Source organism: Eublepharis macularius, chromosome 12, assembly GCF_028583425.1.
Source record: "Eublepharis macularius isolate TG4126 chromosome 12, MPM_Emac_v1.0, whole genome shotgun sequence".
NCBI lineage: Eukaryota > Metazoa > Chordata > Lepidosauria > Squamata > Eublepharidae > Eublepharis > Eublepharis macularius.
In genome coordinates, this window is record NC_072801.1 from 72,816,146 (window position 1) to 72,831,644 (window position 15,499).

At 44.6% G+C, this 15,499-nt stretch overlaps 1 protein-coding gene across 1 annotated transcript; it reads right to left on the reverse strand.

Annotated features, from left to right (window-relative positions):
• Positions 1 to 3,007: 3,007 nt before the first annotated feature.
• LOC129339842 (vomeronasal type-2 receptor 26-like) lies at positions 3,008 to 15,242 on the reverse strand. Its single transcript, XM_054994417.1, has 5 exons — positions 14,952 to 15,242; positions 12,828 to 13,688; positions 12,279 to 12,506; positions 9,778 to 9,904; positions 3,008 to 3,909 (listed from the first exon to the last, which is right to left on the reverse strand). The coding sequence occupies exons 1-5, from the start codon at positions 15,240 to 15,242 to the stop codon at positions 3,008 to 3,010; spliced, it is 2,409 nt and encodes an 802-aa protein (XP_054850392.1).
• Between the last annotated feature and the right edge of the window lie 257 nt (positions 15,243 to 15,499).

A 15,499-nucleotide genomic window follows, 5' to 3' on the forward strand; every position in this document is an offset into this window, starting at 1 on the left:
TTTTGGTGCTACACCTCTGAAGATGCCAGCCACAGCTGCTGGCGAAACGTCAGGAACTACAATGCCAAGACCACGGCAATACAGCCCGGAAAACCCACAACAACCATCGTTCTCCGGCCGTGAAAGCCTTCGGCAATACAAAGATTCTATTGACTGGAGAAGAAGGGTGATGACTTTTTCTCTCAGAACAATACTTGTACGTTTCAGAATGTGATTGCTAAGGAGGCATGCTGGGATGAACGGAGCCTACATCTTTTTTCCTCGAGCATCCTATCACTTACAGAAACAAATGTTCAAGTTTGAGAAGAAAGGAGAAAAGAATAATTCCTTACTATGGAACCTCAAACAACTTCTCAGCAGGATGTTCACAGAAGGATAGTTCTTGAAAATGGTAAAAGATATGAGAAAAAATCCCACCAATTAGAAGGTCTCCTGAATGGTACCACTCTTGTGGAACAGGGAGGGGATCCTTCATAGGGCAATGAATGATATTATTTTTACATGCTGTGGGAGACAGAAGGAGCGTCAAGACTATCACCAACAATATCCTGCAACAATGCTTGTCTCTAGATGCAGAATCTCCTGTGCCCATTTGCAGCCTCATCCTGACATAATCTGGTTGTCTTGGATGGCAGCCGATAAATCAGTTGAAATGAAATTTATCAGCCTTTTAAAAAAAGATTTAGCTGAATCCTAAGTGCCTTCCTTGAATACCAACGAAGATAGCAAATACTCCCATTATAACTCTGGTGTAACAAAACACACCGTGAGACGCCAAGTGCCTTCTCTCAGCTCTCAGTAAAAGGGCTGATTAGAATCCCATTCAAACTTGGTTTATTCTGGAAATCAGTAAACTGCTGTCATGGAAACAAATTACAGTGATTTACCTAATTATGTATTGCATTGATTTAGAGGGAAATGTTTACAGCTGCTGAGTTTGGCTGCTGATTCCAACCACTAGGAGCCAATAGTGTTTTTTAAAGATCTGGCCACTATCTTCTTGAGCACCTTAGCAGTAATGCAGGCTGGTGACAATCATTTGCTTCACTTTGGACACGGTTCCGTGCTTGGTTTATATGCAGTGCAGTCCTAAGTGTGCTTCCTCGGAAGTAACCCATTGAGTTCCAAATGACCTCACACTCACTTTTCCATTGCAACATTAGCTCTAAAAGGAAGGACAGCAGCAAGATATAGTTTCTTCTAAAAGATGGGAGACAATTTTTTTTACCCAGTTACGATTGCGATGGGGAGGTCCCTCCTCCCTCTCAATCACTGGTTCCTCCTGGCAGCATGCTACCACCCAAACTAAACAGGCCTGATCCTGTACCAGCTATTTGGGGAGCTGTTGAGCCTCTGAGCATGTGTAGAGCTCTAGCAACGGCTCAAACAGAAGGATTCTGAGTGGCTCATTGACGCAGCTTAACTTAACCGAAGAATGGTCTTTATTGAAATTCAGCAGATTATAAAATATACAGAGCACACATTATATAGGAAGTTGCCTTGTGCTTGGCTTTCAGCTAAATAAAAGAATAGAAAGAACAGAAAGTTGCTAATGTCTGCTTCCACACACATTGAATAATGCACTTTCAATGCTCTTTAGTGATCATTTGGAACTAGGTTTTTGTGTGAGAAGCAAAAAAAAACCACTTTCAAAGGATCGCTAAAGTGCATTGAAAGTGCATTATTCAACGTGTGCGGAAACAGCCAATGTCTAACTACCATGCTGAAAGTTAACAAATAGTTCCTGAGACATTTGCATACTTGGGGAAGGTGAAAGCACGTCTGTCTTTTCAGACTCTCCATTCTCCATTGCCTTCTGAGCCACTAAAGCCTTTCTCCAAGAGGCTACTGAGCCCCTTTATACTCTTCTCCTCTATAGCTAAACTGGCTCATGGTCACGTAAGAACAAGTAGACCATGAAGTTGGTTTATGATGGTACCGAAAGATTAAAGAAATAAACATGTATTTATTTCAAGGATGTCAGTTACACAAACATCTCAAGGAGACGCTGTTGTATTGCCCTGTCCTCTCCTTTCTGCTTTCCCAAGGCCGGATTTAAAAAAGTGAATCACAGGCCAGTTTGATATAAAATGGCCTGTGCCTCCATCATAGCAACGACTGATTAATGAAGTTTCCAAAATTCTATTTTTTCCCTGGATTATGAAGGTTTTGTATTACTTGATCTTATTTCCAAAATGAGACCAATTCCATTTAGAATTCTAGGCAGTTCCTTTGCATTCTTTCCATATGCTGTACAGGAGCAGGTTGTTTAGATCCGTGCCTTGATAAGCATCAAATACCCATTTCAACACACAAAGATGGGATATTATTTTCACCAGCCCACTGTATGAATCATGTTCTGTTTCCATTCGATATGATCTAGTACAGCTTTGGTATGTTCTAAAAAGCACAATAGAGAGAAATTGTCTCCCCTCTGTAGTGCCCCACATTCTCCGTCATTGCTCTTTCACTATTTTCTGTCTCTATTTATGCTAAAAGTTCTATTTAATTTAGTAATCATAAGAAACTATTGCAACGACTAATGGCCACATAGTAGGGAAAACCTGATGCAGGTCTGTAGGTCTGTAGGTCTTTATTATCTCATGATAATACAAAAAAATGTATTATCACGAGTGTGGAAACAGTCCTCAGGCAGGAGGACAAAAATAAGGTAACTCAAATCTGGAAATACACTAACTTGGATAGTGCAGGTAAGCCTAATTTGGTCAAATCTCAAAAGTTAAGCAGAGTTGACCTTGGTTAGTAATTGTATGGGAGAACTCCAATGAAGACCAGGCTTTCAGAGGCAGGCAATGGCCAACTACCTCTGTTAGTCTCTTACCATGAAAACCCCATCAGAGAGTGCCATAATTCAACTCTGATTTGAGGGAAACTCTCCACCACCAAATCAGGAAATACCCCTAAACAGAAGTCTCATACACTTTATATTACATCCATTGTCTCTTCTTTAAATGAGAAATAACAACTAATAGGAATCTTAGCCACATTAATTCTTACTCCTTATTAGTTCTTCTCTCCTGTTCAGGTCAGGCCTTACTACAATAATATAGAATTTGGGGGAAAAGATACAACCCAGTAACCCAGCACTGGAGGACAAGATAGAGAAGATCTCCACGGCTACGGTATATTTCCCTTTGGTGCTCAGGTAGGATGGAACAAAAGACAACCAAACACTGCAAAAGATCAGCATGCTGAAGGTGATAAACTTGGCCTCATTGAAACTGTTTGGCAACTTCCTGGCGAAGAAAGCCACAATCAAGCTGATGAGGGAAAGAAGGCCTAAGTAGCCCAAGACAATGTAGAACATGGTGATGGAACCTTCATTACATTCTACTATCACTTCTGCAGTTAGTGATTGTGTGTGGCGGTCTGGAAATGGGGGAAAAGTTGCTAGCCACAGTGAGCAAAGGCCTGCTTGGATAAGGGAGCAGGATAGGACAATGGAGTTGGTTGTTCTTTTCCCCACCCACTTCCTTATAGTGGACCCTGGTTTGGTGGCCATGAAAGCTAGAACTACAGTGATGGTTTTGGCCAACACACAAGATACAGCCACTGAGAAGATGATGCCAAAAGCTGCTTGTCGGAGAAAGCAGGTGGCCTTCCTAGGCTGTCCTATAAAGAGCAAAGCACTGAGGAAACAGAGCAGAAGAGAGATGAGGAGAATGTAGGTGATATCCCGGTTGTTGGCTTTGACTATGGGGGTCTCTTTGTGTTTAATGAAAGTTGCTAGCACCAGACCTGTGGCCAGAGAAAAGGAAACAGCAACTAAAACCAGACTGATCCCTAAAGGTTCTTCAAAAGAAAGGAAGCTTATTGTCTTGAGAATGCATCGTTGATGATCTTTGCTTGGATATTTATCCCTTGGGCATTGGATGCAGTCATCCATGTCTGAAAGGAAAAAAAATAGAAAGACATCACAGCAGCAATACTTAGAGCAGATCTTTTTCTGCTGCTGTTTCTTTGAATGGACAGGGTGACTTGAACATCTTTTATATGGCCAATTCTGCACACGTTGGATAATGCACTTTCGATGCACTTCATCAATCGTTTGAGGTGGATTTTTTGTTCCGCACACACAAAAAATCTGTTCTAAATGATCTATAAAGAGGATTGGAAGTGCATTATCCAACGTGTGTGGAATCACTATCTTGAACTCCTACTGTTCATTCCTCTAGGTAAGCAACTAGGACAGTTTTCTGTAACTCAAGTCTTTGGGGTTATTGGTTTTGTTGAATTACACTCTTGCTGCTATAAAAAGGATATTTCAACTACTTGGGGGCAGCCAGGAAAACTTACAATGTGTAGTGATTTGCTCCAGTTCTTAATCCCCCGTTCAAAACATGAACTTCTCTGGTGTAATACTTGCCTCATATCACTACCCAAGCCGAGCATTGCAACATTGAACACTTTTCTCCCCTTGTCCTCCTGTCTCAGAAACTATCCAAACTTGGGCCGTTTCCAGACGGCTTACCTGGCTCCAGAACGTTGCGCCATCTTGTGGGGAAAACGCGAAATATCGCGTTTTCTCACGCGAGTTTTGCGAGAAAACTCACGCGAGAAAACGCGATATTTCGCGTTTTTCCCGCAAGATGGTGCAACGTTTTGGAGCCAGGTAAGCCGTCTGGAAACGGCCTTGATCATTCCTCAATGGTCCTTCCCTTCTCACTGGGCTCATTCAGTTCTCTTAGTTTACCAACAGGATTTGAATCCAGTGGCACCTTAGAGACCAACATTAGAGAGTCAGAGCTCCCTTCTCCAGACATGACTTTACCAATATAATGAGCTAATGAAGAATGTGCAAGCTGCTAAGAATGCCAATGGTGGGAAACCTGCATCAGCCGGCATGGAAGACTGGCTGAAACACTGGTTTTGGGATTGCTTGGCGACAGCGATGGTGGTATTCTGAAAATTCCTGAACCAACTACACATCATGTGTTCTGAAAGATGTAGAAACGGCTTTTTCTGACCCCGAATGATGTCATTTCTCACACTTCCAAAGCTTGCCATGACTTGTTTGTTGTCTAGTCCAAACACAATTTGGCAGTAGTTATCCGTTGCCTTACATATTATCTGTCGCTTTAAATATGTACTCTTATATACCACCTGCGCTTCATGTTGTCTAATGTCAGTCCTAGAATTGATTATATTCTGTTGCAGCAATTCTTCAACTCTCTATTGTATCTTTGCTAATACTATGTCTTTGTAAACTTGGATATATTTACCCTATGGCATTGTTTATGGAAACGTCCTTGACACTGTATGGAAATGTCCTTGCTACTGATTGTTCTAATCTCACACTATGTAATCCACCTTGAGTCTGAGGGCCAAGCTACACATGACGAATGACACTTGAACGGCAAGTGTATTTCTCCCTGTTCACTTGCCCTCCACTCAATCCACTTGCCGTTCAAGTGTCATTCGTCATGTGTAGCTTGGCCCTCAGTGAGAAAGGTGGATTACCAACCAACCAACCAACCAACCAACCAACCAACCAACCAACCAACCAACCAACCAACCAACCAACCAACAAACAAACAAACAAACAAACAAACAAACTGGACTGTATCACAGAATGTCAGTCTATAGTGGAATGCTTTTGGTGACTGTTTTTATGTTTCAGTGGGTGTTAAACAGTCCTGCAAGATTCCTGACTGGGACTAGCAGTCAGTAAAATTTCTTTCTAGGTCTAAACAAACAATACTGGCAGCTTATTTGCTTCCCGCTTCTGGACACATGTGAAAGTGGTGGTCAATACGTTTCAACCTCTGAATAATGTGGACTAAAGTATATATAATGGAGGGTGCCTTGCTCTGAACTCAGCCTTCTCACGATCAGTTAAGATCTCCTAATGGGGCCCTACTTTACTGCACCTTCAAAGGCCAAATATCGGTCACCAGGGAGGATATTTTCCACGGCTGACAACATGACTCTGGAAATCCATCCCTAGATATGCACACATTTTACTTAGGTAATCTGGGTTTGGATACCAGGTGAATCTTTTGTTTACCTAGGGTAGTATTTGATTTGGCTGACTCTCTGTGAGAAGAGCCAGTTTGGTATAGTGGTTAAGAGCAGCAGGACTCCAACCTGGAGAACTAGGTTTGAGTCCCTACTCCTTTGCTTGAAACCAGCTGGGTGACCTTGGGTCAGTCACAGCTTTTTGGGCCTCACCCAGCACCACCCACTTCTCAGGGTGATTGTCATGAGGATAACAGTAACACACTTTGTAAACCACTCTGAGTGAGTGTTAAGTTGTCCTGAAGAGCAGTATATATATTGAATGTTAATATTATTATACACTAGAAACAGAGCCTGTTGTGCAAATAAATACAACGGGCTCTAGAAAGCTGGGGCTGGAGAGGACTGGTGGGAGGGTGTGGTTAGAAAGGGCTGGCAGGTGGGGAGCAAGGGGGGTCTGGGGAGAGGTGAAAAGCAGGAGGGGTCTGGGGAGGGGTGGTAGGTAGGAAGGCAATGAAAGCTTGGGGAAGGCCTTTCCCCTCCACACCCCACCTGTCTCTCAGCCCTCCCCCAAACCCCTTTGCCTCCCTATCTGCCTTTCTCCTCCACACCCCACCTGCCACTGACCCCTCTCCAAAACCCCATTGCCTCCCTCCCTGCCTTTCCCCTCCAGGGGAGGGCTGAGAGACAGGTGGGGTGCGGAGGGGAAAGGCAAGGAGGGAGGAGAGGGGGTTTTGGAGAGGGCTGAGAGACAGGTGGGGTGTGGAGGGGAAAGGCAAGGAGGGAGGAAATGGGGTTTTGGAGGGGGTTGAGAGACAGGTGGGGTGCAGAAGGGAAAGGCAAGGTGGGAGGAAATGGGGTTTTGGAGAGGGCTGAGAGACAGGTGGAGTGTGGAAGGGAAAGGCAAGGTGGGAGGAAATGGGGTTTTGGAGGGGGCTGAGAGACAGGTGGGTGCAGAAGGGAAAGGCAAGGTGGGAGGAAATGGGGTTTTGGAGGGGGCTGAGAGACTGGTGTGGTGCGGAGGGGAAAGGCACGGAGGGAGGAAATGGGGTTTTAGAGAGGGCTGAGAGACTTGTGGGGTGCGGAGGGGAAAGGCAAGGAGGGAGGAAATGGGGTTTTAGAGAGGGCTGAGAGACAGGTGGGGTGCAGAAGGGAAAGGCACGGAGGGAGGAAATGGGGTTTTAGAGAGGGCTGAGAGATTGGTGGGGTGCAGAGGGGAAAGGCAAGGTGGGAGGAAATGGGGTTTTGGAGGGGGCTGAGAGACAGGTGGGGTGCAGAAGGGAAAGGCAAGGTGGGAGGAAATGGGGTTTTGGAGGGGGCTGGGAGACTGGTGGGGTGCGGAGGGGAAAGGCACGGAGGGAGGAAATGGGGTTTTAGAGAGGGCTGAGAGACTCGTGGGGTGCGGAAGGGAAAGGCAAGGTGGGAGGAAATGGGGTTTTGGAGGGGGCTGAGAGACAGGTGGGGTGCAGAAGGGAAAGGCAAGGTGGGAGGAAATGGGGTTTTGGAGAGGGCTGAGAGACAGGTGGGGTGCGGAAGGGAAAGGCAAGGTGGGAGGAAATGGGGTTTTGGAGGGGGCTGAGAGACAGGTGGGGCGCAGAAGGGAAAGGCAAGGTGGGAGGAAATGGGGTTATGGAGGGGGCTGAGAGACTGGTGTGGTGCGGAGGGGAAAGGCACGGAGGGAGGAAATGGGGTTTTAGAGAGGGCTGAGAGACAGGTGGGGTGCAGAAGGGAAAGGCAAGGTGGGAGGAAATGGGGTTTTAGAGAGGGCTGAAAGACAGGTGGGGTGCAGAAGGGAAAGGCAAGGTGGGAGGAAATGGGGTTTTGGAGGGGGCTGAGAGACTGGTGGGGTGCGGAGGGGAAAGGCATGGAGGGAGGAAATGGGGTTTTAGAGAGGGCTGAGAGACACGTGGGGTGCAGAAGGGAAAGGCAAGGTGGGAGGAAATGGGGTTTTGGAGAGGGCTGAGAGACAGGTGGGGTGCAGAAGGGAAAGGCGAGGAGGGAGGCAATGGGGTTTTGGAGAAGGCTGAGAGACAGGTGGGGTGCAGAGGGGAAAGGCAAGGAGGGAGGCAATGGGGTTTTGGAGAGGGCTGAGAGACAGGTGGGGTGCGGAAGGGAAAGGCAAGGAGGGAGGAAATGGGGTTTTGGAGAGGGCTGAGAGATTGGTGGGGTGCAGAGGGGAAAGGCACGGAGGGAGGAAATGGGGTTTTGGAGGGGGCTGAGAGACTGGTGTGGTGCGGAGGGGAAGGGCACGGAGGGAGGAAATGGGGTTTTGGAGAGGGCTGAGAGATTGGTGGGGTGCAGAAGGGAAAGGCAATGTGGGAGGAAATGGGGTTTTGGAGGGGGCTGAGAGACTGGTGTGGTGCGGAGGGGAAAGGCACGGAGGGAGGAAATGGGGTTTTGGAGAGGGCTGAGAGATTGGTGGGGTGCAGAAGGGAAAGGCACGGAGGGAGGCAATGGGGTTTTGGAAAGGGCTAAGAGACAGGTGGGACGCAGAAGGGAAAGGCAAGGAGGGAGGGAATGGGGTTTTGGAGAGGGCTGAGAGACTGGTGTGGTGCGGAGGGGAAAGGCAAGGAGGGAGGAAATGGGGTTTTGGAGAGGGCTGAGAGACTGGTGGGGTGCGGAGGGGAAAGGCAAGGAGGGAGGAAATGGGGTTTTGGAGGGGGCTGAGAGACAGGTGGGGTGCAGAAGGGAAAGGCAAGGTGGGAGGAAATGGGGTTTTGGAGGGGGCTGAGAGACTGGTGTGGTGCGGAGGGAAAAGGCACGGAGGGAGGAAATGGGGTTTTAGAGAGGGCTGAGAGACTCGTGGGGTGCGGAGGGGAAAGGCAAGGAGGGAGGAAATGGGGTTTGGAGGGGGCTGAGAGACAGGTGGGGTGCAGAAGGGAAAGGCAAGGTGGGAGGAAGTGGGGTTTTGGAGAGGGCTGAGAGACAGGTGGTGTACGGAAGGGAAAGGCAAGGTGGGAGGAAATGGGGTTTTGGAGGGGGCTGAGAGACAGGTGGGGTGCAGAAGGGAAAGGTAAGGTGGGAGGAAATGGGGTTTTGGAGGGGGCTGAGAGACTGGTGTGGTGCGGAGGGGAAAGGCACGGAGGGAGGAAATGGGGTTTTAGAGAGGGCTGAGAGATTGGTGGGGTGCAGAGGGGAAAGGCACGGAGGGAGGAAATGGGGTTTTGGAGAAGGCTGAGAGATTGGTGGGGTGCAGAAGGGAAAGGCAAGGTGGGAGGAAATGGGGTTTTGGAGAGGGCTGAGAGACAGGTGGGGTGCAGAAGGGAGCTCTGAAAGAGCTGTGACTGTCCCAAAGTCACGCAGTTGGATTCAAGCGGAGGAGTGGGGAATCAACCCCAGTTCTCCATATTAGAGTCCTGCCACTCTTAACCACCATACCAAACTGTTCTCAACCATGTCCTTAACAACTTGTAAAAACCAGTGAAAATTCCTTGTGAGCTTCTTGGAGTCCCTTGTGTTTCTGTGTGTCCTGGAAATAAATTAATGAGATAGCATCAGAATGTGACTCATTTACCAAAGCAAGGAATTATGGCCCTTTGGACATTGTCAGTTTCCTAATGGTTTTCATATGCATGTATATCACCCACATCAAAATGCATGAAGTTAGAGTTTTGTGAAGCATTGAGTTTGAAGTAGTCTCCATTCTTTGATGTCTGAACCTGCACAGTAGTGATAACATTTCGGCAGAATGATACCAACCACTGGCCCACCAAGAAGTAAGATACCCACTTTGGTAACTTACCGTTTGGCAAAGTATTTCCAAATCCACCCAGAATGCTGGCTCACCATCTCACCTACCCAGGGCGTTTGAAATCTTCCCGTCTGGACACGGAGAACAATCATAGCAGCAAAATGCCTTCCCTTCCATCTTTTTCTTCTGATAGCCAGGGTAACAGTTCCCGTTACACACAGAAAGAGGTATCCCCTATCCAAAAACATGGAAGTGACTTAAAGCAGGATAATTTATTTATTTAATTAATTTATTTATGTTGCCTATAGTCCGCCTTTCTCACTGAGACTCAAGGTAGATTACACACCTTGAGATTAGTGTGAGATTAGTACAGTCAATATCAAGGACATTTCCATAAACAGTGCCATAGGGTAAATAAATATAAGTTTACAAAGAAGCAAGAATCCAATACAGGGTTGAAGAAATGATGAAACAGAACACAAGAAATTCTAGGGCTGACATTAGACAACATGAAGCCCAGGTACCTCATAAGAGCACATACTTAAGAGAACAGATACTATGTAAGGCAACATTGGGGTGAAGTCTCTGGTCCCTAATTCATTAGCAAAGCATCTGAGAGCGCCCCCCCATTACATTTTGAATAATTCAGTTCTGCAACGTTTGTGGAAAGCTAGGAGGGTGGGGGCTCTCCTGACCTGCTCAGGCAGGCTGTTCCACAGGGTAGGGGCCACCACAGAGAAAGCCCTCGTAGAGGCTACTGTTCATTCCACCCATGCACAGGGTGGCACCTGCAAGAGACCCTGTTCAGATGAGAACTGGCCATATCATTTTTGTCTAGGGATTTTTTTAAAGCAAAAATATAACTGCCCCTTTGAGCAGCCAAGGGAAGATACTCTGACTTAGCGATTTAGATCTTATTTTATTGTTCAATGCTGATTAGTAATTAAAAAGGAAGGAGTTAATCTTACAATCATAACTCTCAGGAAATACTTTTTCATATTTTTTTTCATTTTTTCATATTTTTTGTTGTTGTTGGAGTGGGGCTCACAAAAATTTACTGCTAGAGACAAATAGGCTACTCAGCCCAGTATCTCTTGCTAGAGAACAGCTTTTATATGCCTGCCTAATTTTAATAAAGGCATAGGATCCTTTTTACACTGCTTCACATATATGGAAAATATGCATTTGTTATCAAAAGTTCCTGAGGAATTAGCCATGTTCGTCTGTAGTCACAAAATAGTAAAGAGTCCGGTAGCACCTTTAAGGCTAACCAACTTTATTGTAGCATAAACTTTCAAGAACCATGGTTCTCTTCATCAGATGCATGGAGGGTATGAAGAAACTGGCCAGAGAAATATAGGTGGTGAGGGAAGAGGGGAGTTGATCCAAATAAGTTGCAAAAGTCATGAAAGATGTGGAGTGCACAATCCAGGCTGGGTGTGACCCCTCCCCTCCATAGTTGAATCTGAATGGCAAAATCTGACATCAAAAATGGCAATATCCAGAAACCAGCAGGAGAACCCTTCAATCTACCAAGACAGTCCATCAAGGACTTAAAGGTCACCATAGTTCAACAGAAACATTTCAAAAGCAGAATCCAATGACCCAGTCAGACTTGGATTGACTAGAGACTCTGGATGGGTATCTCATTATCAGAAGTAACTGCCTTTCAGGCTATTCCGTTCAGATTCAGCTATGGAGGGGAGGGGTCACACCCAGCCTGGATTGTGCACTCCACCTCGTTCATGACTTTTGCAACTGATTTGCATCCACTCCGCCCTCCCCTCACCACCTATACATCTCTGGCTAGTTTCTTCATGCCCTCCATGCATCTGACGAAGAGAACGGTGGTTCTTGAAAGCTTATGCTACAGTAAAGTTGGTTAGTCTTAAAGGTGCTCCTGGACTCTTTACTATTTTTCAAAAGTTGTAAGGGATATCCAGCTTGTGATATTTCATTAGCCCAAAGCACATGATCCACAGATGCATTTGGTCAACTAGTGGCGAAGGAAAGTAGGCAAGAGTGCACAGGCTCAGCCCGTGCCTTTCCACGATTGTCAAATGGTCAGAACTATACTTAGAGAAATTGTTCACATGCTTCTTGCTTGTTACTAGGGACTCAGATTTTTTAACGTACTTGGACATGGGATTGGGTGCATATCTGCTCAAATTTCTTCCATTTTTATATTGTCGAAGGCTTTCACGGCCGGAGAACAATGGTTGTTGTGGATTTTCCGGGCTGTATTGCCATGGTCTTGGTATTGTAGTTCCGGATGTTTCGCCAGCAGCTGTGACTGGCATCTTCAGAGGTGTAGATGCCAGTCATTTCAACTGAGATGTTTGACACTGAGAGATCCCTATCTTTTGGAGCTACACCTCTGAAGATGCCAGTCACAGCTGCTGGCAAAACGTCAGGAACTACAATGCCAAGACCATGGCAATATAGCCCGGAAAATCCACAACAACCATTCTTCCATTTTTATTTACTTATTGACATTTGCCTTTTGGAAGTCAAAATGTGGCCTGAGTAGATTACTGAGCCTAATCATGCAGAAAAGGATGCAGGTAGATAACAAGAAGAAATTCCTGTCCTACTATGGAATCCATACCTGGTTAAAACTGGTTTGCCACACAATCGGATTCTCATGGATGATGAACTCTTCGCCTTCGGGAGCATTGAGGTTTACCCTTCCAATTTTCACCCTCTGAAAGGACTTGTTTGGGAATGTGACCAGGTTCATTATATCAAATCCACCTCCCATTTCCCGTTTATCATTAAAAGACAATCTTTCTCCAGCTGAGTTGTTGAATTCAATGCCTTGTAGAAAGGAATGGATCTAGTTGGAAGGGGAACAGGGAGAAAAGATATTGTCTTAATGCATTGCTGACATTTATCAACAATGTTCCCTGCTGATCCACTTTTAGTCACCTTTAAATAGAACCAGACAGTGATTATAGATACTTTACATACATAAAAAAACAATCAACAGATTACTTCCTCCCTAAAACTCCAACGAATGCAATAAATGAGAATGCACAGAACGTCATCAATGTGTACATCATTTCATCATTGATTCATGTAGCAAAAATTAGGTATCTTCACATCTTTACTAACATAGCCATGGCAACAGAGGCATTTCCCTGTGTGGAGACGTTACCTGCCAAGGCTGGAGATCTTGAAGTTCTGCTATTTGACCACGGATCGTTGTTCTGCGATTGCATCTGGATGAGTATATGGAACGAATAGCATGCGCCACGGCATAGATGGCATTGTAGATGCTATAGCTGTGGCCACTCATATGCATTTCAAACAGAGGTCCAGGAAGACTCTCCAACCTCTCCTCCCCACTACAGGTTTCATTATCCTTCATTGGCTCCTGGAGATTTGGATAGACACAGTCAAATGCTTGCTCCCAGAAGTCCTTGAGAAAACCATTCCCTTGTTCCTGATATGGTTTTATGTCTTGAAGAAAGTTCTGGAAGCCCTGAATCTCATTTGAGTGAATTGTGAAGGCAATGGTCCCATGGAAGAACTGGAAGTCCCAGGCTCTGTGAAGACCTGTTAATGCAAAATCAACTTGGGATGTCATAATCCACACTTTTCTCAATGATGCATTTTCCGTATAATTGGGATTGCCTAGAAACATTAAGCTATTAAATATTATAAGGGTCATTGAGTCTCCATAGAAGATAATTGTATTAACTTTATTATCTCCCAAAGATAAATATATACGTAAAAATAAATTAATAACAGAATCCAGGGAATTCCAGTTGTCACTGTTTGGGAGTTTCTGCATGAGAGCCAAACAAATTTCACTTTGAGAAAGCAATGGCTCCAGGGCCTGTAAGAAAAACTCTCCACTGTCATCATCCACAACAAAGAGCCCAACCCACGTCCATTTGAAATGTTCAAGTAACCAGATAATTCCCATGTACTGCTGGGCTTCATTTGGGACCATGCTATAAAAAGGCGACTGTTTTGTCTCCCTGTCCTTCGGAGCAAATAAGCCGTACGTGAGCTAAAACAGAAAAGGAAAAAGTACATTTTCCCATTAAACCGCTGGTTTGGATTTTATATGCTGATCTGACACTCTTGAGACTGTACGGCTCACTATCAGATGTAATTTGGCTCACAGTCCATTTTACTTTGCCAGTTCATCAGCAGATGCACTCCACATCACATTATAATGTCTCAATGTTTAGAATGTTTCAGGAAGTTAGCCAGGTTGGTCTGCAGTGGTACAGCAAGATTGCCAAGTGCAGCAGCACCTTAAAGACCAAAATCTTTAACGTGGTACTGGACTTGAACCTTGCTGATTTTGGAACGGTGGACCTTCCACATTTCCTTTCCTTTCCTTTCCTTTCCTTTCCTTTCCTTTCCTTTCCTTTCCTTTCCTTTCCTTTCCTTTCCTTTCCTTTCCTTTCCTTTCCTTTCCTTTCCTTTCCTTTCCTTTCCTTAGAAGCTCATTGATTCATAGATCTTAAGTGCAGACAATACTTATTCCTTATCTTTTTTGGAAGCAAGGGTGAAAAGAGCTGGGGCATACTTTGCAATTGCTAAGATAAATTTAGGATCGTTATCGCTATGCAAAAGTTTCTGGAGTATAAGGAGACAGTTAATTAAGGGCTTGATATAATAATCCCTTATATTTCCAAAGAACCTACATTCAAGCAAGGTATGAAAGGATGTATCAATTCTATTAAGACCACAAGAGCAAATTCTGTTAGAATAGGTCCTATTCAAAAATCTCCCCTGTAATACCATTGTGGGTATAATATTCAATCATGCAAACAAGAAAGCTCATGAGATGATAAGATAATACATATAGGAGGGTATTGATCTGGGGAAAGAAAGACCAAATGTTAGGGGTAAACAACAAACTCTGCAGGCTCTCGCTGCTATGGTTGATTTCTAGGACATGTTTTTTTCGTTCCATTTTCCCTTTGTAATACCACATTTTAATGATGTATTAAGAGGAAGAGTGATTTATTGCTGAATATATGATGAAGGACTTTGTAGATTTGATGAGAGTTTAAATCAAAGACTGTTTTAGCTGAATTGTCTCAAACTGAGGGTATATAGTCCAATTTCTAGAAAACAATTATCTGAAATTAATCTGTTAAAAGCACCTTACCCTATGTTATTATCCCCTTACTGTCTTCTTTGATCTTTGTTCCTTGCAGTCATTCAAACATTCCTCTTTCTTAACCACTTGCACAAAACTTCTCAAAAAAGAAATATAATTTGTGAAATCACTTGTGGTTCTATGCAATGATCTTACCTGGGGAATTTTATAGAGACTTAAGATGTCTGACATGCGGAAGGACACCTCAGAATTATATCCCCCAATAACAGCGGCAAGGTTTTTGTGAGTGTCACATTCATAATTTGGAAAATATCTATGCAATTTACAGAGCATGTCCAGAGTAGTACGATAAGTCATCTTCATATCATAATAGTTGTCATAGATGTGGAACCCAAGAGTGACATTAGGCAAGATCTTGGGATTCTTATTGATCTCATTTATAGCAAATACCAGGGCCATGATATGCTGGTAGAACTTTGTCACCATACTGTAAAAAGAGTTGCATGCTCTTTAATATGGAAATTTGATAGCAGTTTGCCACAATTTTGTATTGATTTTAATCACTTCAGTACAAAGGCATTCTTGCATTGCATTGATGGTATCTGCACAAATTTGATTATTTCTTCAGGTCCCAAAGCAATAGTAATGTATCAGAACACCAGGATTGGTTGCCTAATAATAAACAGTTGTGGCATGCATTACTAATTTGGTATAGTGGTTGGTGTAACCAGTAGGACTCTAAT